Source organism: Mixophyes fleayi, chromosome 4 (genome assembly GCF_038048845.1).
Source record: "Mixophyes fleayi isolate aMixFle1 chromosome 4, aMixFle1.hap1, whole genome shotgun sequence".
Classification (NCBI taxonomy): Eukaryota; Metazoa; Chordata; class Amphibia; order Anura; family Limnodynastidae; genus Mixophyes; species Mixophyes fleayi.
Genome location: NC_134405.1, coordinates 121,880,240 through 121,905,375, shown reverse-complemented (window position 1 = coordinate 121,905,375; position 25,136 = coordinate 121,880,240). Strand labels below are relative to the sequence as shown.

Genomic DNA, 25,136 nt, shown 5'->3' with positions numbered 1-25,136 from the left:
CCTGATACATAAGAGTACCTATCACCTACAAGCAGAGGAGACAGTTAGTGTTGTCACCTGTTCCTATTGAGCTAAAGGTGTTGTCCACTTTTGGGCAACCACTCCTTTTCTGAACTGTCCACCCAAATATAGGTGACCACTCCATCAGTACCCTTCTCTGTACCTGAAGTTGGGAACAATATTGTGTTGTGAACTTACAGTACAACACAACTCCCTCTGTACAGTCCTTCTATTCAGCTCTATGGATGGATTTAGTCTTATTGCCCTCAGTATTTGCTACATGGGGAGAGCTGACCAGAAAGAGGGGAGGCAGGCCGTCAACCTTAATTTGCTGCATTCTGATACTGAACATTGTTTCAGTCCAAAAAAGAGCTGCTGCCTTCATTGCCTGTAAGCAATGGTTAAACCTTAACAAGTAAAACAATTAAAAGGCTGTTACGTAAATGGAATGTTCCAGGCTTTGGTGGTTCACACCAGGGTATGTAGTGTTCACCAACAGTATCCTGGAGGTTGTTAGAGCTACCTAGGTCCGGGGGTAACGGGCTTTTTCCTCAAGGACCCATGTATAGAGGATCGTTCTTAATAATGTAACCTGGATTTTCTATAGTACTATATAGATATAACTGTGCTTGATTTCTGATATTTTTATTTAGTAATCAAAGGTAGTATTCAGATATTCAGTTCTGTTCAGCAACAGAACTGTTTGTATAATATTATTATATTGTATAGGTCAGTGTTGGCTAACCTGTGACACTCCAGGTGTTGTGAAACTACAAGTCCCAGCATACCCTTCCAGCAATAAGCTGCTATATATTGGTAAAGCATGCTGGGACTTGTAGTTTCACAACACTGGAGTGTCACAGGTTAGCCAACACTGGTATAGGTTCATTTCAGTGAACAGCAGCCCTTTAAGTTCAGGAGAATACTTATGAAATGCTACAAAGCTTATTAACTCTCTCCCCCCACAAAAGGCCCCTTGTCTCTGTCTGTTACAATGTATAAGTTTATGTGGAAGTTTGCTCAGAGCAAAGCTTCACATAAATTGCTTCATTGTAACAGACAGAGGCAGATGAAGAGCTGCAGTGAGCTGGCGGTTTGATCAGAGTTCATCAGAAATGTTTTTCTGCTCATTCCTGCAAAATTAACATTTGCACCACGTCTGACACTGTACGTCCTAGGAAGTGTAAACTAGTCACAATGGAATAGAGTACACAGTGGTAGGCACTGCCTGGTGTGAATGACAATCATGCATTAGAAATGAGCAGCCTAGACTGGTCTTTATGTATCCCTTTCAATCCAGACAAGTAGTTTGTCCTCCAGAGTTTTCGTAAGATGCGAGATATGGAAATTGACGTTCCCTGCTGGTGCAAGTATGAGTTACACCTTAGTCAGAAATGGTCCTCTGCACAATGGATGTTTTGATGCATGGGAACTTATTGCTACAGCACTTTGGAACACACAAGTCCCCTTTCTCAAATTATGGTTATGTCATGACAAATGCAACCTTCTCATTCTCCAAACACTTTTAGCAATAAAGGTTGTAAAGCTGAGGTGGAGGATCTGATAGGGCGGTGGTACAGAAACTTCCATAAATAAGCTGTGGAAGTTATGTAATAGGAAATGAATGTATCACTTACATATATTGCTGCTTCTCTTCTATTTATTTTCTTCTCATTGAAATAATAGTTTTCATTTGCAAATCTGTATATATCTGAGGTTTATTTTATTACATCAACAGTTATAGTGTTGCAAATATATGTAGCAATATTCCATGCTATGTACTAAAGCCTGTGGCATTGTGCAGTATCGTGGAACTAACTGTATCAATGCTTGTTGGGCCTGATGCTGAGTAGGTTGCAAGTTGGGCGTATTTTACACTCAAAAATATTATCTGTAAAAGTAGTTCATGCTGAGTTGGAGGCAACTTAAGTTGTGTTCAGATCTGCACCTGTAGTATATGTGCCGGGTTTACGTCAGTCATACTAACACCCACATACATACAACCAGGCATACATACACCCACATACAGATACACACAACTAGGCATATATAAACCCACATACACATATATACAACCAGGCATACATACACCCACATACACATACACACAACTAGGCATACATACACCCACATACACACAACTAAACATACATACACCCACATACACACACTAGACATACATACCCCCCACATACACATACATACAACTTGGCATACATACACCCACATACACATACATACAACTAGGCATACATATCCCTACATATACATACATACAACTAGGGATACATACACCCACATACACACAACTAGTCATACATACCCCCACATACACATATATAGAACTAGGCATACATACACCCACATACTCAAACACACAACTAGACATACATACCCCCACATACAAATAAATACAACTAGGCATACCTACACCCACATACACATAACTAGGCATATATACACCCACATACACATACATACAACTAAGCATACATACCCCCACATACACATACATACAACTAGGCATACATAGACCCACATACACACAACTAGGCATACATACACCCACATACACATACATACAACTAAGCAGGCATACACCCACATACATATACACACAACCAGGTTATAAGCACAAAAGAATGTTTGTTAAGTTTTATTTGCAAGCAAAAAAAACATTCACTATAAGGCTTCATATAATAAAGCAGATATAATATTCCTTCTTGCATAAAACGCCCACAAAATCCTATAATATATGCAAAATCAATACAGAAAGCACCTATCAGCTTCAGTAATGAATTCATAATCAGCCAATCAGAAGCAACTAGCTAGTGCTGGTGACCGTCATCATCTTCAGTATGTTTTTGCACCTTCCTTTAGTAGGGGCAAGCTATACGGCTCCTGACAGGCATATACAGAGTCAGTCTGCCTCAGCACGTATTTTCTATACTCTGCCCAGTGCCGTAACTAGACATTGTAGTGCCCTGGGCGAGACAGTGCACCGGCGCCCCCCCCCCCCCATCTAAGTGGTATTTGCTGAGCGGGTGTGGCCAACCTAATGTGGGGGTGTGGCTATCACTTCACTGAAAAAATTCTGTTACACATATTTGCAAATGAATGATATAGATATATATATATATATATATATATATGTATATAAATAGAGAGAGAGACAGAGGGAGAGACATCTATAACTCTATCTATATTTCTGATACATTTGGCTTATCATACATTTGCAAATATGTGTAACCGAGAATTGTATGTGTGTGTGTGTATGTATATATATAATATATATATATATATATATATATATATATATATATATATATATATGTATATATACACACACTCACACACACAAAATCTATTAAACCCTGTCTCCGTGTCATATATTAAAGAATGTGTTATATAAAATAACATTTGAATTACTGCTCCTCTTTTTTCGTGTGTTCCAGCAGTGGAACTAGTTAGGTCATGTTTTGTAGCTCACATTTGTTTTGAAATAAAATAAATACAAATAAATAAAAATAGAAAATTATATATCTATAATATAAATGTCTAGTGGCGTGTGTTAGTCTGTCTGTGTGTGTGTATGTGTGTGTGTGTGTGTGTGTGTGTGTGGAAAAAATAAAACCAAGCTGCAGCGCCACCTGCTGGGCGGAGTTATACACTGACCTACTAAATTCTTAGTGTGTGTGGAAAAAAAAATTCAGAAAGGGCTGAAATTTGGTATACTAAGATGTTTTTAATTTGTTAATTTAATTTGTTAATTGTTAAAAGTGTTTATAAAGATTTAAAAAAAATATATATATATTTCTTGAAGGAGAAGTGACAGTTGGGAGTGGTTGGTGGTTGCCGGGGGTGACAGTGGGGAGTGGTTGGTGGTTGAGGCCTGGGCTATGGCCCAAATGCATGACAAGAACCTTTTTAACACCTTAAGTAGCTTGATTTGACTAGAATGCATGAGTATCATGCACGGGTTAACTTGTGTATATATATATATATATATATATATATATATATAAATCAACAAAAATTAAAATATATGTATACAAATAAAAATAGATATATTATAAAATAGAAATTAATATTAAACTTGAAGTTGAGAAATAGAGAGAGATTAGGTAAAATAAGGTGTTAGTGAGATCAGTGGGAGTAGAGATGGGTGGGAGGGGTGGTGGTGTATAAGTGGTTTGGAATAGGAGGTTGGGAATGGAGGAGGTAGGTGGAAGGGATGAGTGAGAATGGTAGTGAAATGAGTGAAATGGAATAGAATTGAGAATTATGCTCTTATAAGAGCAGTCTGTTGTGGAAATTACTTTTCTACTCTAGCAGTGGTGGTCAGCGGTGATCGGCGCTGTAGCTGCGGCCGAGCAGCTTCCTGCATTGGCATTTGGAATGCAAGTCTGCGTTACAAATACTGAACTTCCTGTCAGTGGAGGGCACATGCGTTCCACTGCTTCCGATGCTGGGAATAGGTTGTTTCTCGTGGGGGAAGCTCAAACCGGCAGGCAGATTGATGTATGAGCGCTGTGTGGAGTGATTGAGCCTGGGCACAGAGGCAGGTAGCGGGCGGCTAATGCACCCCCTTGGGCTGGCACCCTGGGTGACGGCACCACCCACACCTGCCTAGTTATGGCTCTGACTCTGCCCACGTTAGACTGCACCTTCCCTCCCCATTTCGCTTCTCCAGTTGTCAAAAGGTGCAAGTGGCAAATGCACAACTCTGCATTTACACGTATGCATGTGCATGTTTTTTTGTCATGCTCAATTTGAAATTATCATAATTTATGCTGTGCAAACTGGTGTAAGTTCAACTCAGCATCAGGCCCATTGTGTATAATGCTATCATGTGCACAACAACATGTTAGTATCAGTGTTACTCATGTATTAAAGAGATATGCATAATTAACAATACAGTACTTAACAGTAACAATGATACTTGAATTATATTGATTTCAGGTACAAATGCCTCCGCTCCTGACCAGCTAAGTTTAGCATTAGCATGGAACCGGGTTGACATTGCACGTAGCCAAATTTTTGTCTTTGGACACCAATGGCCGGTAAGATATAGTTTATAATTGTCAGATAAAGTTTGTGAAACTTTTCAAATAATTTAGGTAGTAATGTCATTATTGCAATTTTTCGGGGTTGGGGGGGCATATTTTGCTCATTTATGGCAGTGTGATTTTTGTTGAGGACGATTTCTGGGAACATTCGTTCTCTCCATTTTAAGTTACCTGCCGTGGAATTATAGATCTGGCAATCTCTACTAATGGTGGTATAACTCTTTCCAGCTTCATAAGCATTATCTATTTTTAGGTGTTCCAAAATGTCTTTTGGTAAGGATATAATTCACATTCACAAACCTATGCTGTGAAGAGCATACTCTTAATGATAACTATTTATTAAATGTGGGTGGGTCTATTCCTCATATCTGAGTGATATATCACTAAAGGTATTTTACTGCAAACTGCAAACACATCAGGATTTGTGGTTATCTTTCAGTTTTAAATGTATAATATTAACCTTTAAGGGAAAAGTTACCCACAATATAAACAGCTTAAACTTGTATTTGGTTGCTGGAGCTGAATAATGTACATGAAATAGTTGGAGTGTTAATAATTACCTAAATATTTTGACCATGCAATTGATCACTCCCGTGCAGCAGGTTGTCATGTTAGGATGGAGGTGCCGCTATAACAGAGCAGACCCAGAGTAACTGACACCTTTAAAGAATTGCTTTTGCAGAAATGAACTGGGTGGATTGGTTGATCCATACACAGGGGCTGTGATGTCACAGCAGCTCAGATGACTGCATTCTCAGCTTGATCTGGTCTGAAGATTGTAATGTAAGGACAGAGAGCTGAGGGTTGTTTCTTTGTAGTCTTTCTGATCAATTTTCACAGGCTTGGCTTTGTGGGGGAATCAAGTCAGTCAAGACATTGTACGCACCAATTGATGGAAAATACCTTGATTTACATTTTTCAATCAGTAACCAGTGCTCATTTACAAAAATAAGTCAAACAGTGAATGACACCATATATTCTTAATTACATTATGATGCCAGCCATTAGGAAGCCTTACAACAGGGGATGGGGCCACTCAGGATAAAGAAAAAAGATCACCTGCAGCACAAGCTAAAGCACCCAGAGGAAAGAGCAAAGGGAAAAAGAAAGGAAAAGGCAAAGACGAGCCGGAGGAAGAGACTGATCCAAGGAAGATCGAGCTTCTGAACTGGGTATTGTTTTTATTCTAGTCATTTAAAATCACTTTATCCCCTGTCACAGAGGTATACCATGTGCTTATTAAAAGTTGCATGCAGCATTCTGAACTAAAACGTCAAGTATTTATCAATCACCTACTTTGTACATTGTGCCAGAGCGTAAAACAGCTACAATTGACCAGCCATAGAAACAAAGTACTTTTCACATATAGTTTTGCTGGGACAATGATGTTGTCAGATGAAATAAAGAATTGACAACTCTCAAGCGCTCATGATACACCATACAAATTTTGTGTATTATGCTACACCTGTTGTATACTCTATCTAATGTTGCGCACTCTCTTAGGTATGCCAATCCTAAGGCGAAAACCAAAAATATATAAAGAAAGGAGTGCCATTAGAGAGATATATTATATAGACTTACTTGAATATCAATATTTAAACACGCTTTTCTCTGTTTTTGTCCCAAGAGCAGAATTACTTGTTTCAAAATTAATTGAACGTAACATTTTATTTTTGCATTTCTATGTCCTTTTCCTTAGTACATGTCTTATGTTTTATTTCTCTAATCTAGATTGCATACAGAGAGAGTCAGTTCAACAAAGATTATCATATATAACTTGTTTTTCAAAGGTCAACTCCTTAGAACAAGCTATGATGGATGCCCTGGTCTTAGATCGAGTGGATTTTGTAAAACTTCTGATTGAGAATGGAGTGAACATGCAGAGGTTTCTCACTATCCCACGCCTGGAAGAGCTTTACAATACTGTAAGTAAATGGGTAATGGTTTGAAATTGAAATGTTAACGTCTATTACTGTACAGAAGTGAAATTAATTTCTTGCATGTATGTAGTAAAATTGTAATTAGAGTATACAGGTCTATTGTAGCTCAGCTCTTTGATTTAGTAGTCAATTTTTACATATATAACATCTGAATAGCATTGGCAAAGAGATCACTGTTCCCTATTCTTATAGCAAAATAGTTTATGTTGTCTGCATCGGAGCACTGTGTACATTATGCTGGGAAAGAATACTGCTCATAAGAATAAGCACACTAGAAGGGAACAATGTTGTCCATACCTATAATATATGTACAATATGTCCTGTTATACATGTACATGTAATTACTTATCTACTGTTTATTTTCTGTTTTAGAGATTGGGTCCTCCGAATACTCTCCATTACCTTGTAAGAGATGTAAAAAAGGTAAAGTACTTATTCAGAAATCATAACTGACAAACACACTTGATAATTACACATGCAGCATCCATAAAAAGATGTAGGTATGGTTTTCATTGTGAGCTTTATAATGGGACATCCTCGTTTATTAGGGATTCCGTTATTCTTATTAGCTTCACATGAGGAAATTTGTGTAACACAGAAATCCCAAAATCCCAGGTAACAGGGGAAATATATAACAAGTGACAAAATCAGTAGCGATGTCATATGTGTGTGTGTGTGTTGCATGTTTATCTACATTTATCAGAAAAGCTCTGAAAAGCTAAAAAAGTAGTACAATCACTGTAAGGAGCACTGCTGGAGAAATGCATGAGTAATCTTTATATGACTTTTAGGGCTAGATTTACTAAGCTGCGGGTTTGAAAAAGTGGGGATGTTGCCTATAGCAACCAATCAGATTCTAGCTGTCATTTTGTAGAAAGCACTAAATAAATGAAAGCTAGAATCTGATTGGTTGCTATAGGCAACATCCCCACTTTTTCAAACCCGCAGCTTAGTAAATCTAGCCTTTAGTATTTCAGACATGGTCTTATTCTGGGTCCCCTACAGGGGCATACCAATAACCATAGCAGCTCTTGCAGTTGCTACAGGGCCCAGTGACACACGGGGCCCGGTGAGATTCAGGCCGCTTAGAGTAAAGGCATATGGCCCCTTTGCTCACCCTTTTATATTAACCCAGGAAACGCTGCATTTTTACACTGTTTTCCTGCACATGGCAGGCAGCATAAACGATGGCTTCCTGGCACACAGGGCACTTCATTGCACTGTGAACACTGCCAACGTCTTTCACCAGGACAAGTTGGTGTTTGTGTGCCAGGAGCTCAGAGCTTACACAAAGCACATGTACACCTCACAGAGTGGGGTTGTGGGCAAATGGGGCCCCTTCAAAATGTGACTACAGGGATTTCTATTTATGCCTCTGGGTTCATGACTGTAAAGATAAATGTTTTATTGTATATTTGTAAGAATGTATGTATTTCAGGATGGGCATTATCCACAGCATTTTTCATGCATTGTTTAATGTACATTAATTCTGATATGTTTCTCATTGTCCATCTAAATATGTTCTGATTCCTTCTCATTGTTCATCTCCATCGCATCATTCCATGCAGAGGCTGACTAGGGGATTCGGATGGGTTAACATGGAGGTGAATCTCTTTTCCCTATGAATGATGATGATATAATCTAATATAACAGTCATGTAGTGTACATGCCAAATTCTCTCACTCTGGTATAATTGTTGTAGGAGGCTGCAGTCTGCAGGCTGACTTCTGTTGTAATTTCATTGTGTCATAGAAAATGAGTAAAGCCCCGAGTTTTGTTGTTTCAGTTATTCAGCAACATTCAAGTATCCATTTGTCCTCCCTGGCTTCATAACTGTACACACTGTGCAGTTTCCTTTGCAAAAAATAATGTAGTTATTTATTGATTTATTTAATTAATTTAACTAGCCTGAACATGTTAGAATAGCTCTCTTTAATTAAACATCTAATTTAGTAGCTCCTTGCTGTGCACTGCCATATTGCTATAAAAGTCCATCCCACATCCCAAGTCACTGTCATCAGACATGCATCCTACATTAGACTGTACTGAATATACATTTGTGTATATCTCAAGTCTTAACTTCATTCAGGGAAAATTGTCTATGTTATCATAAATTGTCTTTGTTACTTGTAAATACAGCATATTTTAAAAACAAAAAACTAGTTGGATTTCTCTCCCATTATTACCTCTATATAATGTTATATGCTCTAGTTGAATAGTGTATAGATGTATATTACAGTCATGGCCAAACGTTTTGAGAATTACTCAAATATTGGTTTTCACAAAGTTTGCTGCTTCAGTGTTTTTCAACCTTTTTGTCAAATGTTGCTATGGGATACTGAAGTAAAATTATAAGCATTTCATAAGTGTCAAAGGCTTTTATTGACAATTATATTAAGTTTATGCAAAGAGAAATTCCTCTTGTAGGATGTTTTGGTACCATTCTTTATTCATGGCTGTGTTCTTAGGAAAAATTGTGAGTGTGCTCACTCCCTTGGCTGAGAAGCAACCCCACACATGAATGGTCTCAGGATGCTTTACTGTTGGCATGACACAGGACTGATGGTAGCGCTCACCTTCTTCTGACAAGCATTTTTCCAGATGTCCCAAACAATCTGAAAGGGGATTCATCAGAAAAAATTACTTTACCCCTGTCCTCAGCAGTGCAATCCCTGTACCTTTTGCAGCAAATCAGACTGTCCCTGATGTTTTTCCTGGAGAGAAGTGGCTTCTGCTGGCCTTCTTGACACCAGGCCATCCTCCAAAAGTCTTCGCCTCACTGTGCGCACAGATGCACTCACACCGGCCTGCTGCCATTCCTGAGCAAGCTCTGCACTGATGGGAGTGGGCTCACTCACAATTTTGCCTAAGAACACAGCCATGAATAAAGAATGGTGCCAAAATATCCTCCAAGAGCAGCTTTTCCCAACCACCCAAGAACAGTTTGATGACAAACAACGCCTTTTCCAGCATGATTGAGCACCTTACCATAAGACAAAATTGGTAACTAAGTGGCCGGGGATCAAAACATCAAAATTTTGGGTTCATGACCAGAAAACTCCCCAGACCTTAATCCCATTGAGAACTTGTGGTCAATCCTCAAGAGGCAGGTGGACAAACAACAACCCACAAATTCTGACAAACTCCATGTATTGATTAGGCAAGAATGGGCGACCATCAGTCAGTATGGTGCCCAGAAGTTGATTGACAGCATGCCAGGGCGAGTTGCAGAGGTCTTCAAAAAGAAGGGTCAACACTGCAAATATTGACTCTTAGCATACACTTAATGTAATTGTAAATAAAAGCCTTTGACACTTATGAAATGCTCATAATTTTACTTCAGGATACCATAGCAACATCTGACAAAAAGGTCTAAAAACACAGAAGCAGCAAAATTTGTGAAAACCAATATTTGTGTCATTCTCAAAACTTTTGGCCATGACTGTACAACATAGTACTTTTTTACCGATTATTACTGTACTACACACAAAGCCTCATTGATAGTGTTGATTTTCTGGAGAGTCTCTATATTTGTATGGCTATCCCACAGAAGGGATGTCCGGCTTAAGGTCTGAGACTAACTGTCCGGCACAGCCCTTCCATTGTGCGGGGTAGGTGTCCACAAATCCATAAAAAAAAAACGTTTTAGGAGAAATTCTCAAGAGATGATCATGAAAACAAGGGTTGTGGCTTTCTCTCTTTTCAGAGACACTTATAGTAAATCTAAACGCATATCAGCAATGTGTACTGCATACAAAATCACAGCTGTAATCCATAACTTATGTCACCCGTCATCCTCTGAGGAAGCTAGGCTGACCAGCAAAACAAAGCTTTGGTTAGTACCGTGAAACAGTACTATTATCAGAGACATGGTTTTAATATCCCCCATCCAAGAGATGCTGAATTTGAATTCCATTTTTACATCCCTTTCACATGTATTAATAGGTTGTATTCTGTGTTCCACAGCAATGTATTTGATCTATTGAAAAGATTAATAGGTCTTGTAGTACCCTGAGCTCAGAGCCACATTAACAAGGAATTTGACAGAACTGCAGTTCCAAGTCTCTGTCACAAAATAAATCTGTTTCTTTTCATTTCTGGATTGAAAAAAAAATTGAGAAACTACTAAATGAAGAAATGTGGAAGTGGATTTACATTAAGAAGGGAATTTACATAGATTTCCACAATTTTGAACTCACATCTCCAATTTACAACATGTGTATAACAAGTTATTGACTGAAAAACATTTAAAATTGCTAGCTTATCTGTAACTGTGTTTGTTAACTGTTTAACTAAAAGAGTGGAGGGAGGGTTGAAAGGTCATTATTCATTCACATGTAAAAATAATGGTTGGGTCCTGCTTAATGCAAACTTTTATGATGCTCAAATAGTATTAGCAGAAAAAGTAAGATTTCCAAATCATATTATTACTAATGGGATGAAATTGCAGCAACTGACTGGACTATTTCATGAATGGTGACTTGAGAATGGTTAATGAGGTGGGACTGTATTGTTGAGATGATAATACCTAATTGGTCAGAGTAGAATTATCTACACAAACATGTCAAATAGTCAGTTTTTTCTAGTAATAAACAATCATCTACTGTATAGTATTAAGTTGTCACATAGTATAACATAAATATTAAAAAAAAGTATGTGGGTCTTGTCCCACTAGATTCCATCACCTATGGTATCATAATTATTTATGCTTAAAATTCATTTATTTTGGACAGGGTAACCTTCCACCGGATTATCATGTCAGCTTAATTGACATTGGGCTTGTGCTTGAGTACCTCATGGGTGGGGCCTATCGTTGTCACTACACCAGAAAGACCTTCAGGACCCTGTACAATAACCTATTTGGACCAAAGAGGGTAAGGTTGAGATTTCCAAACAAAAATTTTGAATAGAAATTTGATATCCCCAAAATATATAGACATACAGTATGTAACAAATAATTGTGTCTCAGTAATTAAATCATAATTACTGATGTTACATGTGATATTAATTATAATTATTTAATTATATCAGACAGTGGTTATATGTTCAAAACAACAATTATAGACCAAACATGCCAACTTTTATGATTTCTCCCCCGGGAGATCCGGGAGAGAAGTCATGTGACATGTGGTAGGAGGGGATGTGGTGACATTGTCGTGTCACCATAGCCCCGCCCCACTATAAAAAGCCGAAATTCACAGCATTGAATGGAGGGGGCGGAGCTTAATGACACAATTAAGCCCCATTCCCTCCATTCAATGCCGTGAATTTTGGCAAATGCGGGAGCTTTACCTACTCTTCCGGGAGTCCGTGAGGACTCCCCGAAATTCGGGAGCCTCCCAGGAATTCCAGGAGAGTAGGCAAGTATGTTATAGACCTAAAATAAATTATCTAGAACTGCAATGTATCAAATGAAACAAGGCAGCTTATATGTTGAACCGTAAATTGTCTAGTTGCCACACATAACCTTATGATAAGTTGCATATATAGGTTAGTATGATTGATGTATAATAACCTACATCAGCTTAGTAAAAGGAATTAATATAATGTCAATGTTCTTCTCTGCAGCCGAAAGCTCTCAAGCTCTTAGGAATGGAGGTAAGGGTCCCTTTCACTCTCATTCAGTATATATGGCTTTGTAATATTTCAATTAGTAAACTAAAAGATGATTTATCCTATTAACAAAGATTTTCCAGTTTCTTTTATTTATGAGGAAATTATTATAAACATGTATCATATTTGTAGAACAGGTAAAATAGTATTTGGATGTTTGTTTTAGATTTATTATTTTATGGTGATACTTTTCAATTTATAATTTACTGAATGTTTATGGTATTATGATGAATATTGTGCTATTTTAGACACTGATTACACTGAATGTTAATTCTTATTATAGTTTATCTCTTGTACTGTGACCTGAAATTTTTCCCAATGTTTCTACCCAGGATTCTGCATCATTGTCACCATCTTCATTCCCTGCCTCTCATCTCATTATTGGTTCCTGTAGCAAAGGCCTCCCCTTATTGTTCCTTCGTTATTGGTCTTATAGCTCTAGAACACCTGTATGTCCTGCAGTCACAAGAAGATATTGCCTTGATGAGGACTTCTATTCAATGTCACAACGTTTTGTGTTAAGTAGAATAATCATACTCATCCCACAAAGTGACAGTATTAACAGTGCATTATCCTTATACTGTATATCCTAGAGTAATTTGTAAAAGAACATTAGGCATCAGATTTGTGCCCAATTTGGATAACCATGTGCGGGGAAAACCAGACAGATCCAGTTGATTTGTATAAAGGCCGAGCAATTGACAGATGAACGTACACACAGCATAAATGCAATAAGTAGTTCACTGAATGTTCTGCTAGCTCCATTCAGTATATGGTTTATCCCAATCAGATGTTTATCAGGATTTCTGGATGTCTTGCTTTGGACCCACACATGCAACAATTTGGCTCAAATTGGTTTAAAACCTTGGCTGTCCAATATAAACTACACATAATCGACATCCGGTTTATTTACAAAAATTGTTACTCCACGGGAACTACTACAGTACTTAACAATTCCCCTTTAAAAGTTAACTAACTTCAGATTAATCTCTATAGGATGATGAGCCTCCTAGTAAAGGAAAGAAAAAGAAGAAGAAAAAGGAGGAAGAAATTGATATTGATGTGGATGACCCAGAGGTTAGCCGGTTCCAGTACCCTTTCCATGAGCTGATGGTTTGGGCTGTTCTCATGAAAAGGCAAAAGATGGCTCTCTTTCTGTGGCAGCGTGGGGAGGAGACTATGGCCAAAGCACTGGTAGCCTGCAAACTCTACAAGTCTATGGCTCACGAGTCCTCCGAGAGTGACCTTGTGGATGACATTTCCCAAGACTTGGACAACAACTCAAAGTTAGTGTTTCTTATTAAAATATTCAACTTATTTCTAGTCTGTTGATTATGTGCTATAATAAATAAATAAACATTAGTGTGAAGGGACTCTCAACCTCTATTTTTATACTTTACTAAGTAGCTGTGATGGTTCTAATAAGTATGCTTGCAATCTCACCCCTTAATACACCCATTGTTTTTAATTTTATCCCAATAATCACTTTATCTCCTCCCAAACTTTCACATCAATCTTACTGAGGTGTGGTAGAAGTCTTTCAATACAATGACTTGGATGTATGGCCTAATGGCCAGGGTTATATGTGACATAATTTAGAGTGGGATATGCCATTTTTGGGGGTGCTATGAATCTCATCTAAGACCATCCTCTGTAATTCTCCACACTGACTACCTGTATCTATTCTAATAAAATTAAGTTTTAAAACTAAACTGCAAAACTCTTTTCATCATGGCCCATCTTACTGACACATATTTCGTAAACCATTATTTTTGTTTATTTGTGTATCACCAGCTACTATCTCTCACTGGTTATAAGATTCTACAGACATGGCCTTAACTTGCTGGTACATCTATATATATGCAAGTCTATCATGAACTAAATTATATTCTATATACCCCTTGATTCAACACTAAGGAGTACTGTATTGTGGCAATTTATTCATAAAAGGTAATAAAAAATTACAATGCCTTATACATAATTTCCAGAGCTACAGTACAGAGCCTAAAATGGTTTCACTAATTTCCATATGGTCAACTTTCCCATATTGTCTATTAAAATTAAAATGAAGCAATCAACATATTTTTCATTTGCTGTAAAAATATAATATAATTGCACTTTGTGAGTTCTTTACAAAAATATCCATTTTCATTGATTATTGATTGTTTTATTTATTTCCTTTATACAATGTTATATAGTTTTAGCTTATACAGGGGGCCATAAAAAGTCTACACATCCTAAATAGCAGGTGATGTAAAGACTGAAATGAAGAAAAATCATATCAGATCTTTTTACACCTTAAATGTGACCTTGCATTCAACAATGAGATCCCATAGATGGTTTGAAAGCTCCTTGCAGACCATGGGGATACCAATAAGAGGCAACCAAGGAAACGGCATTGAAGTCCTACAGGAACAGCTGATCTATATTTGGGTTAATCACAATCACTTTCCTTGCTGGCAGGTGCATGCTAATTACCTTTGCACATGATTTTGAATGCAAAAGCTCAGTACACACTACAAAAACTTTCGACCAATTTGCTATCACTAATGATTTTACAAACGACTGAAGTTCCAATCAGTCTGCCGATACATGTGTACACACTATACATGCTTTACCTTCAGATCTGTGCTTTTCATCTGGTCCTGTAGTCGTTCAGAGAATGACAGCACAGTATTCATTCATTCCTGTCACACCGATTAACCACCGTGTTATAGCTATCCACATGTCATTACAAATTTTGTTAGCTACAGTGACTCAATATTCAGTCTCAGAACGAACAGACGGATTATTCCATCTACAGCACTCTCTACATTTATTCACTGGGACATGTTCATTGCCGGCATCGGCTGAAAGGACCCTCATTCTGTAAACTCTATGGAGATCGTTATCGTGGGTCCATACACACTGCAGGATTGGAAGGCGGTTGGAACGAGATTATTAGTTTTAGCGACCAACCAAATGAACCGACAATCGGTGCTTTGGAGCGACTATCATCATGCAAGTATACACACTACTGTGATATTGGGCCGGACAGTCGGTTTACGGGTGTTTGGCCCGATGATCGGCTGAAAAAACTGTAACTCTAACTCTGACCACAGCAACAACCCAATTATACAACCAGGATATTGTAGTTTTTTAATTTTCTAAAAATTGCCTATTTCCTTATTGCCTACTATTTCAGTAAGTGTGTGTAGACTTTTTATATCCAACTGTACTGTAGTTACATTGTTGTTACTACTAAAAAAAATTGTTCATAGTCTTCAATAGAAACAGTGACACAAGGAATATAGTAGAAAATAATATGCAGCATAAAAAGTGAAACAAAAATCAAGCCATGCACTGCTAAATGATGATATATGAGAAAGGTGGTAGAATTACTAAATGTCAGTGTCAGTGATATTTGAGTCACTTTACTTTTCACCAGGGATTTTGGTCAGTTGGCCGTGGAATTGCTGGACCAGTCCTACAAACATGATGAGCAGGTTGCCATGAAACTTTTGACTTATGAGCTAAAGAACTGGAGTAATTCCACATGTCTAAAACTAGCTGTGGCTGCCAAACACCGGGACTTTATAGCACACACATGCAGCCAGATGCTACTAACTGATATGTGGATGGGGCGTCTCCGTATGAGGAAGAATCCGGGTCTTAAGGTACTGTGTGGATTATGTACAAGCAGACATGAGAGTCCAATGGTTTTAAAATGAGCCTGTCACCTACACACAAAGAGGCAGCCATTATGTGGGCTGAACCAATATTCATGAGAGTGTAGCCTATTAATTCGCTAGGGGCTGCTACTTCATGACTACAAGCAAGGGACCAAGATGGGGGTTCAGGTATAAAGTACAGTCCGGACCTGCCTGGGGGTCCTGGCCTGCCTGTGAAGTGGGAGAAGATGTGGCCCCATCCCCTTTAGGGGCCCAAAAAATTGTTGTACCAGGGCACAACCTTTTTCTTGGTGGTCCTAATTATAAGTCAGGCCTCATGGCACAATGGATGCTTCCCTTGTGTGCAGGTGACAGGCCTACATTTAATAGTTATTTGTGTACTAAAAGTAGACTCACTCGAAAATCATATTTCATTTTAAAAAAGTACATATTTTTTTCCAACATTGTGCTATATAATTATCTTCCAAAGCATGTTAGGTTGTATCTTTGTATCCAGCAGTAATCTAAAAGTGTAAAGATACTCATACAAGCAATGATTTCCATTGTCATTGTCAATGTGGTTATTTTAGACCAAAGTAAATGCAAATTGCTGGGTGCTGGGGCCCAAAGCAACCATAGATCCTGATCAGCACCTGACTGGGACTGCTCAGATGTTGATTGACACTGGTGGTAAAACTCAGCAATCTGACTGTGTGCAGTCATTGTCCGACCAAGCTAATCTGACCACACAGAATACACCTGTTTGGTACCAATGCCAAGTGGCTAGATCTTCTTGTTTATGAGCACTTTAAATCATCAGGGTACTAAAATAATTTTAGAAATAATGTATGGTTGATTAGAGAGAAAACAATCATCTTGTGTATTTACAACAAATGTATTCGGTTTGAACTGTTTTCGCTGTTTTATATAATGAAGTGTCACTTTTTGCTGTATGTAGGTAATATTAGGGATTCTTCTACCTCCGACCATTTTGTTTCTGGAGTTCCGCTCCCAGGATGACCTCTCATTTCACACGTCAAAGGAATATGAGGAAGGAAAAGAGAAAGAAGATGACAATATTGTAAGGAACTAGTCAGACTGACACTCATTGTATATTGTCTGAAACATCTATGAGTATTATTTCAAAGATCTTAACTGACTTGTATAAAATAATAAATACAATGAGTCTGCAGGCATAACAAGAATATTATTCCTTAATCTGATATTTTACCAGATATATGGACTAGAGATGTTCACTGACCCCCGTGTTTTGGTTTTGGATCTGGATCTGAATTAACTCTGTGTTTTAGTTTTGGTTTTGGATCCCTATTTTTTTTTCTAAAAATCCCTATTTTGTTTCTAAAATCACATAATTTGGCTCTTTTTTTGTTCCTACATTATTATTAACCTCAATAACATTAATTTCCAGTCATTTCCAGTCATTTTTTGTCAAGTGACAAGAACACTGCTACCCCTCCCTTTTCTGTGTGAGCAATGGCACTGAGCAATGTCACTGGAGACCGGAGAGTGACAAGAACTCTGCTACTCATGTTTCTGTGTGAACAATGGCACTAAGCAATGTCACATAGATGTTATCTACCACAGTATGTCCTGAAGTACAGTATATTATCAGCTGCCATAGGGGTGAGATTCTCCCTTATTGTAGCCTTATTCCTGCATGTACAATATCCACTGGCACTTTCAGGTATTTGCAAGGGAAATTATAGTACAATGTATAATTACCCCTCCACCTTTTTATACAAAAGTCACAATTCATTATAATATTTTACAGTCAATTTTGTCATTAGCAATATTTTTAGATTGGTTTTAATTGTTCCTATTGTAACAGTCTAACAATGTGCATTGCCATAATTCAACAAAAATAGTAACTGTTGCAGGTTTATTGTGACAATTATTTTTTTAAATTTTGAAATCAATAATTTGGAAACCCCTCTATAGAAATATTGCGTTTGACCCTGTACCCATTGCCCACATTTAATCAATCACAATCAAAACTGCATAAAGAACAACCAGTGGTTAGCCATTTTACTTGCCCCTAAATGTATTGTTCTCTCATACTAAATAAGAGCCTAAAAGACTTCACTGTTATGAAATGCGTCTCTGTTTTCTTCTCTCTTAAAAACTCCTCATATATATAACTGTTGCATTGTGTATGTGTGTTACCTTACCTAAATTTCTGCACATGCATTCTTCTCTAGCCAGGATCATTTTATCAAGCCAACATTTATTGAATTTTATTTTTAAATAGTTTTTAGACATATAATATAAGGTGCTTCTGATAATGTATGAGGATTACAATGCTAATTGTACCCTTAATAGGATGGAAATGCTGATACCAACTCAAGGAAAGGGGATGAAGAAAATGGAAATAAGAAACAAAGAAGTATTCCAATTGGCACAAAGATTTATGAGTTCTACAATGCACCAATTGTTAAGTTCTGGTTTTATACAGTAAGTGCAATAGACTTCTATTGTTCATATAACAGACCAGCGGTGGGCAACAGATATAACTCAATATTCTCCTAACCAGAAATCATTTAGAACATCTACATTACCAAGGTTTAGTCATTAAAGGAGGGAATTCAATTAGCTGCGAAGTGTCTTGGGACATTCTGGAAACACTTCACTGTGAATATTTATACATTTGCCAAAATGCCCAAAATGTATCCAACGAACATTGATATCAATTATTTTATATTAAGTTGAAATATCACAATATGTATAACTAGCATTAGGCCATACTAGATATTAGAGGTTATTAATGAGTGCAAAATTACTGGCTGAAAAGTACAAATGCAGTTTTGTAACATCATGCGCCTATTTCTGTGTGAGTGAGTCTGTTTTTATTAGAAGTACATGGAGTTTGCACATCAAAATGGAGATGTCTACATTGGTCCAGAATGTTACCTATTCTGGTGGTGCTTGGCTGATTGGGAGCTTTTGTAGCTAAATGTGTGCTAGATTTTCTTGTTCCCCATACAAAAACAATATTTTGTTTTTAGAGATAAGATATTTATATCTCCCTCACTCCCATCTCACCCCCCTTCGCTCTATTCTCAATGAGGCTTCGAGACTCATCTTTCTTTCACGCCGCTCTTCCTCTGCCTCTCTCTCTGCCTTGCCCTGCACTGGCTCCCTTTCTCCTACAGAATCCTCTTCAAACTCCTCACCATCACCTACAAGGTCCTGTCCCATTCCACTGCTCCTTATATCTCTTACCTCCTCTCCATTCACACTCCTGCTCGTTCCCTGCGTTCAGCCAATGACCGTCGCCTCTTCTCTGCACTGATCACCTCATCCCATGCCAGAATTCAAGATTTCTCCCGTGCTGCCCTCCTTCATTGGAACGACCTCCCTCGCTCCCATAATCTGAGCACCTTCACACGGATTCTCAAAACCCATCTATTCCTCAGGACCTACAAGCCATCCACCTAACCTTCTCCAGCCTTGTTCTCCTCACCTCCCTCTTCCCTGTCTCCTCTTGCACCTGATCCCCTCCACTGACTCTTCTCATGCCAGCTGTCTGTTTCTATTCCCATTAGTATGTAAGTTCCTACGAACAGGTCCCTCTTCCCTTCTGTTTCAATACCATTTCTTCTTCTCCAATGTCACTGTACTTGCTATGCTTGGAGCTTTGGAGTCTTAGTTCTACTTGTTTTGCTCTGTCTTACCCTGTACTGTTTTGCTCTACTGTTTTTAGTATTTGGACAGTGCTGTGGAAATCTTGTGGCGCCATATAAATAAAGATTATCAATAATAATAATAATAATAACATTTAAATAGATTGAAGTGGTGGAGAGAGACCATTTACAGGGGCTTTTCCTGGTTTGTCGGTGGCTATAGAGAATCTTTCTTCCCAAAAAGGACTTATTTTTAGCATGTCTTTGAAGACGGGGTAAACCAGGCACAAATCTTTAAATGGGGAATCTTTTTTACCTTCCAGACACATTTTGTATGGGGTTTCTAGGCACATTTCTTTCAGTTTACTAAAAACATTAAAATGTACTATAGTTGACAAATGTAAAAAAAACAGTCCCAAAGTCCCCTCACTTTCAAAACCTAAATAAGACTAAATTGAGCAGTGCTTGAGGAGAAAAAATAGAAAAATTGAAAATACTGAAGGGAGTAATTTTTTTTTAATGTTTACATTATTCACATTTCCAATCAGTCTCACAAACCTGCAAAAGTAGGCACAGGCTTGTCATGCCCCTTGTCATCAGGAGACAGTTAGACTAGCCATGAAATGCTCTGCTGCCTATTTTGTGGCTTGTAAATGATCTTTCCTGTAGTTATTTCTGAAATCATTCCTAGGTGTAGAGGCAAAAGCTGAAAAAGATGAAAATTGATGAAAAAGATTGGTGAAAAAGATGAAAATTGATTCATAACTTACTGTATTTTGCCAGCGGTTTAAGATTGGCTCAGGTTGCTCTGTTCATTAAGGCTGTAGCTTCATGTGATTTAGCAGCACCGTCCCAGCCATGGGTCTATCCTTCGTGGCAGTGTAAACTCATGGTCAGGATTATAATATGCAATGGTTTTAATGCAATATGGGGTCTGTGCAATTATACTTACTAGTGTTGGGTTCAATATTCCTAACCTTTATCTATTATAGATATGTAATTGGTATGTTGTAATGTAGGGTAGTGTTTTGGCATAGTAAATATAAATGGAGGAGTGTTATTTTGGTTTTAATAACTTTGCAGTAGGGCCCATTCATTTCTAGTTATGCTACCGACAATCTATAATTATTTAATGGGATACAAGGGATAAGCAGGCTAATGATACTGATTACTTGTACTAAAGTTAATAAACCTCTCTATGTGTAATGTTTCCCACTACCTCAACATCTATAACTTCGAAAAAATGTTTCCATAAAAACCTAGATATCTTTTAGCACAACAGTGCAATTTTTAATATGAGTGATGTGAACACTTGTGTCAACAACTGTGAAATATATCTTTAACAACAGTGGCTAACAATGTCAGAGGTTGCCAAAGACAACAATACCTTGCAATATCCTCTTTAGGACATTCATGACAGAGATGGTCACTGAGGAGTCCTGTGAGCTGGGCTGGTGAAAGGTATCATGCTTACCAGGGAATGCCGCCAGCCCTTCTGCGCCAAATTTTGTTTGGCGTGGACGTCTATCCCCTTCCATCCGAATCCCTGCTCACAGAGGGATTCGAATAGGTGTCGGGGTATGGGTGAGCGCCAAGTCTGGCAGCAGGGCACTAGAGATTCCAACAAAAGCCCTGCCTGTGACCATACAAAAGAGCAGAGGTGGTAATTATATTCCAAGGTGACTTCAACTGTCGTTATGTTTCACAGTAGGCAGTGTATTATTCATCATCAGCATCATCATCAACATTTATTGATATAGCACCAGCAAAATCCGTAGCACTTTCCAATTGGGGACAAACGTGGTATTAGACAATATTGGGTAATACAGACAAAGAGGTAAGAAGGCCCTGCTTGCAAGCTTACAATCTATGGGTATATATGAGCACCTCCCAAAAATGGAAAAATGAAGTCACAAATTTGATGGAGGACGACACTATTGTGTCGCATTTTGTCTTTGTTACACCAGGTATGTCCTAAAATGGCCATCATAGGGAAATATATTTTCTATGATGACTAGTGATGTTACAGAGTCACAGAGATAAGGCTATATGTCACTGCTGCTGATACAAATATTCACACCAGTCATCTGTAATAACAGTATATCTTACAGTTGTTCATACACTGCACCTACTTGCTCTTCTTTTTTATTGTTCTCTCATCCATTCTATTTATTTTAGCCTGAGATAACACAGCTCACCAGGGGGGGCGGCTCGGATCACAGGGGGGTCCCTCACGGGGAAATGGAATCCCCTTAGCCCAGGGGCCTCCATTCCCTTAATCCAGCCCTGTATATAAGAATATTCTATGTCTTGTGATATCATTATATTTCTCAGTAGGGGGATTTACCACATATATTTTATAGCCGAATTAGGAATAAATTTATCTGTGAACCTTTCTTAGGTCAGATCAGAGTTAACTTCAGAGGTGATATCTGTGTTAAACCATTTGACCTTTTAGTAATACTTTCCAAATCATATTAAGGGGATTAAACAAGCACAGATCAAGGACAGAACAAATATCTGTATGTTATTCTTTTTCACCTTTTTACACAGAGACCCTACTTAACCATTGTGCCGCCAACAGACATAGTTTCAAAATTTGAAAATGTACCTTATACAACAATACATGTCTGTCCTTTTTATTTTTATGTACAATTTAGCTTTATTTCAATTAGATAAAGTAGTAATAGTAATTTACACATTTATTTTATTTTTTTAAAGCAATAAAATCAATTAATCGTGTAATCAAGCACACCACTATTTACTATTAAGAGTGTTACATTTCTGGTATACATAAATATATATATTTTTATTTTCCAGATTTCGTACTTAGGGTATTTATTCCTATTTAATTATGTAATTTTGGTGAAGATGGAGCTATTGCCTTCATTGCAGGAGTGGATTGTCATTTCCTATATCTTAACTCTTGGAGTAGAGAAAGTGAGAGAGGTGAGAACCTTGTTAGATTTTGTGTTTTTGTTTTTTTTTATATACAAAGCCATTGCTACTAAGTGAGCAAAGATCAAACTTACAACAAAAAAATATAACTTCTAAAATGCCAAAATGTTTGTCTAAATCTATTTTATCTATAATCAATATGATCAATATATTATTTTGTATTACTAATATATAAGTATTAGCCAACAACATTTGTTACCTTGGAATAAATAGCAATTTTACAAATGATTTGGCAATACAATGTTAAGAGCTGAAAGGGTCTCATTTAAAGTTAGGAGCAAAGCAAGAAAAAGGAACAAATTTGCACCTGTACAAACGTTGCAATGTAAGTGGTGCAAATGCATTTATGTTTTGCAGGCAGGAAAAACACTGGATGCTTTTGTATCATACAAATCTGGACAGCTTTGTTTTTACCTTGCAATTTAGAGTTGGTCATGGGCATGTCTCCTTCCATCTCTATATGTGTCCGCACATTTTAAATTTGCCCCACTCCGGCAGTTCAACATAGTTTTGTCAAGGTGCAAATTTGCTCCTTTTTTGCTGTGCTCCTAACTCTACATGAGGACCATAATGTTTGGCTCTAATCCCTCATTTGAGACTTTTTTGGATCAAGTGATCTGCTCCGCACTGTTGATGAGGCAGGATAGCGACATTGTACGCAGATTTCAATACCCTTCCAGAGCTATAGTCTTATGTATCAATGTCATTGTCACAGATATTGTTCTCAGTTCATTGAAATACACACCTGTAGACTAGTGTTTCTCAGTCTAAGGCACATATGTCTCCAAGGATACCTTAGACAGATCCAGGAGGTACTTCCACTTCTTCAACTATAGTAAAAATGGGTATTAGTGAGAATGAAGAATGGATCACACATATTAAAAACAAATTGAGTATTTCTAAAACATTTGAAGACATAAAATATTTATTTGCAAAAATAAACACTAGGGTGTTCTGGGAATAAATGTATACAATTTAAAGGTTACTGGCAATAATTTTTGACACAACAGGGGATGCTTAGAAAATATATACCAACATAAGAGGTACAAAATAAGTTGAGAAACCCTGCTGTATGCAATAAATCAATCATGTAACCTACTGGGTACAGGTGTAGTCTAATTTTGGATCCATGTAGAGCACCAGTATCTTAAAAAGTTATTAGAGATGACTTCCCTTTGAACTGGACAGCTTAGAGCACATGAAACTTGGATTGCTAGGGAGTAGACATACTACTAGGAGCAGGTAACACTTTCACTTCCAGATCTCCGCTTATAGGGAACAATTATTGAAGTGGAAATAGTTAAATGACAACAGTGTTGTTGTACCAAAAGAAAAAAAATTGCTAGCACATAGGACAACACCACTTACTTTACACAAATTACACTGTTTTGTATTGTTTTTGTAGTGCAGTAGTGATTTGAATGTACTGTTTTTGCAATGTAATTATGTTTTTGTTTTAATGAACTTTGTGCTGATTTGTTTTTATCTGCAGATTTTAATGTCTGAACCAGGAAAGCTAAGCCAAAAAGTGAAGGTTTGGTTACAAGAATATTGGAATATCACTGACCTTGTGGCCATTTCAGTGTTTATAATTGGAGCAATTCTTCGACTGCAGAATCAGCCATATATGGGTTATGGTAGAGTCATTTACTGCGTTGACATCATCTTTTGGTACATTCGAGTTCTGGATATTTTTGGAGTCAACAAATACCTTGGACCCTATGTCATGATGATTGGAAAAATGGTAATTGCATGTAAAGATTATTTAAAACCAGTTGACAACAACAGAATAAAATAAGTTGATATAATAATATGTTATGTTGAAATATCCACTGTTGGGTCATAGGTACTGGGTTTACTATGCATGAACCTACATATATATAGAGTATAGTGTAATATTGGACTTAGGTAGTTTATACTGGCCAACACCAGGAGAAATAGCCATAGCTTAAAAAATGTGATTTCAACATGTATATTTCTTGTATATAGCTTGAGAACAATTTTTTTCTGTGATTTAATAAGTATTAATTGCATTAGATATGAACTCAATTTTGCCAGAATTTCCCATTTTTTAACCATAGCCACCACCAATGACCTTTATTTTTACTCTTTCCTGATAACTATTGTATGTATGTACATTATGGCGAACTACCCTTAATGATGTTGATCAATGTTTTCATTATATTTTACATTTATTTATTTTTCAAAAATGTGTGCACTTTTAGCTTACATTTCTACTCAAAACATTACAAGCAAATGTGTCTC

General features: G+C 37.4%; 1 protein-coding gene across 1 annotated transcript in view; it reads left to right on the top strand.

Moving 5' to 3' along the window:
- TRPM1 (transient receptor potential cation channel subfamily M member 1) overlaps positions 1–25,136 on the top strand; it is a 163,691-nt gene that overhangs the window by 122,542 nt on the left and 16,013 nt on the right. Inside the window, exons 10-22 of the mRNA XM_075208119.1 lie at positions 4,963–5,063; positions 6,071–6,241; positions 6,860–6,994; positions 7,382–7,432; positions 8,578–8,613; positions 11,743–11,883; positions 12,578–12,607; positions 13,619–13,908; positions 16,050–16,278; positions 17,231–17,353; positions 18,613–18,744; positions 22,734–22,862; positions 24,364–24,615. Coding sequence (XP_075064220.1) covers positions 4,963–5,063; positions 6,071–6,241; positions 6,860–6,994; positions 7,382–7,432; positions 8,578–8,613; positions 11,743–11,883; positions 12,578–12,607; positions 13,619–13,908; positions 16,050–16,278; positions 17,231–17,353; positions 18,613–18,744; positions 22,734–22,862; positions 24,364–24,615 — 1,820 coding nt within the window. The remainder of the gene's footprint in view (positions 1–4,962; positions 5,064–6,070; positions 6,242–6,859; positions 6,995–7,381; positions 7,433–8,577; positions 8,614–11,742; positions 11,884–12,577; positions 12,608–13,618; positions 13,909–16,049; positions 16,279–17,230; positions 17,354–18,612; positions 18,745–22,733; positions 22,863–24,363; positions 24,616–25,136) is intronic.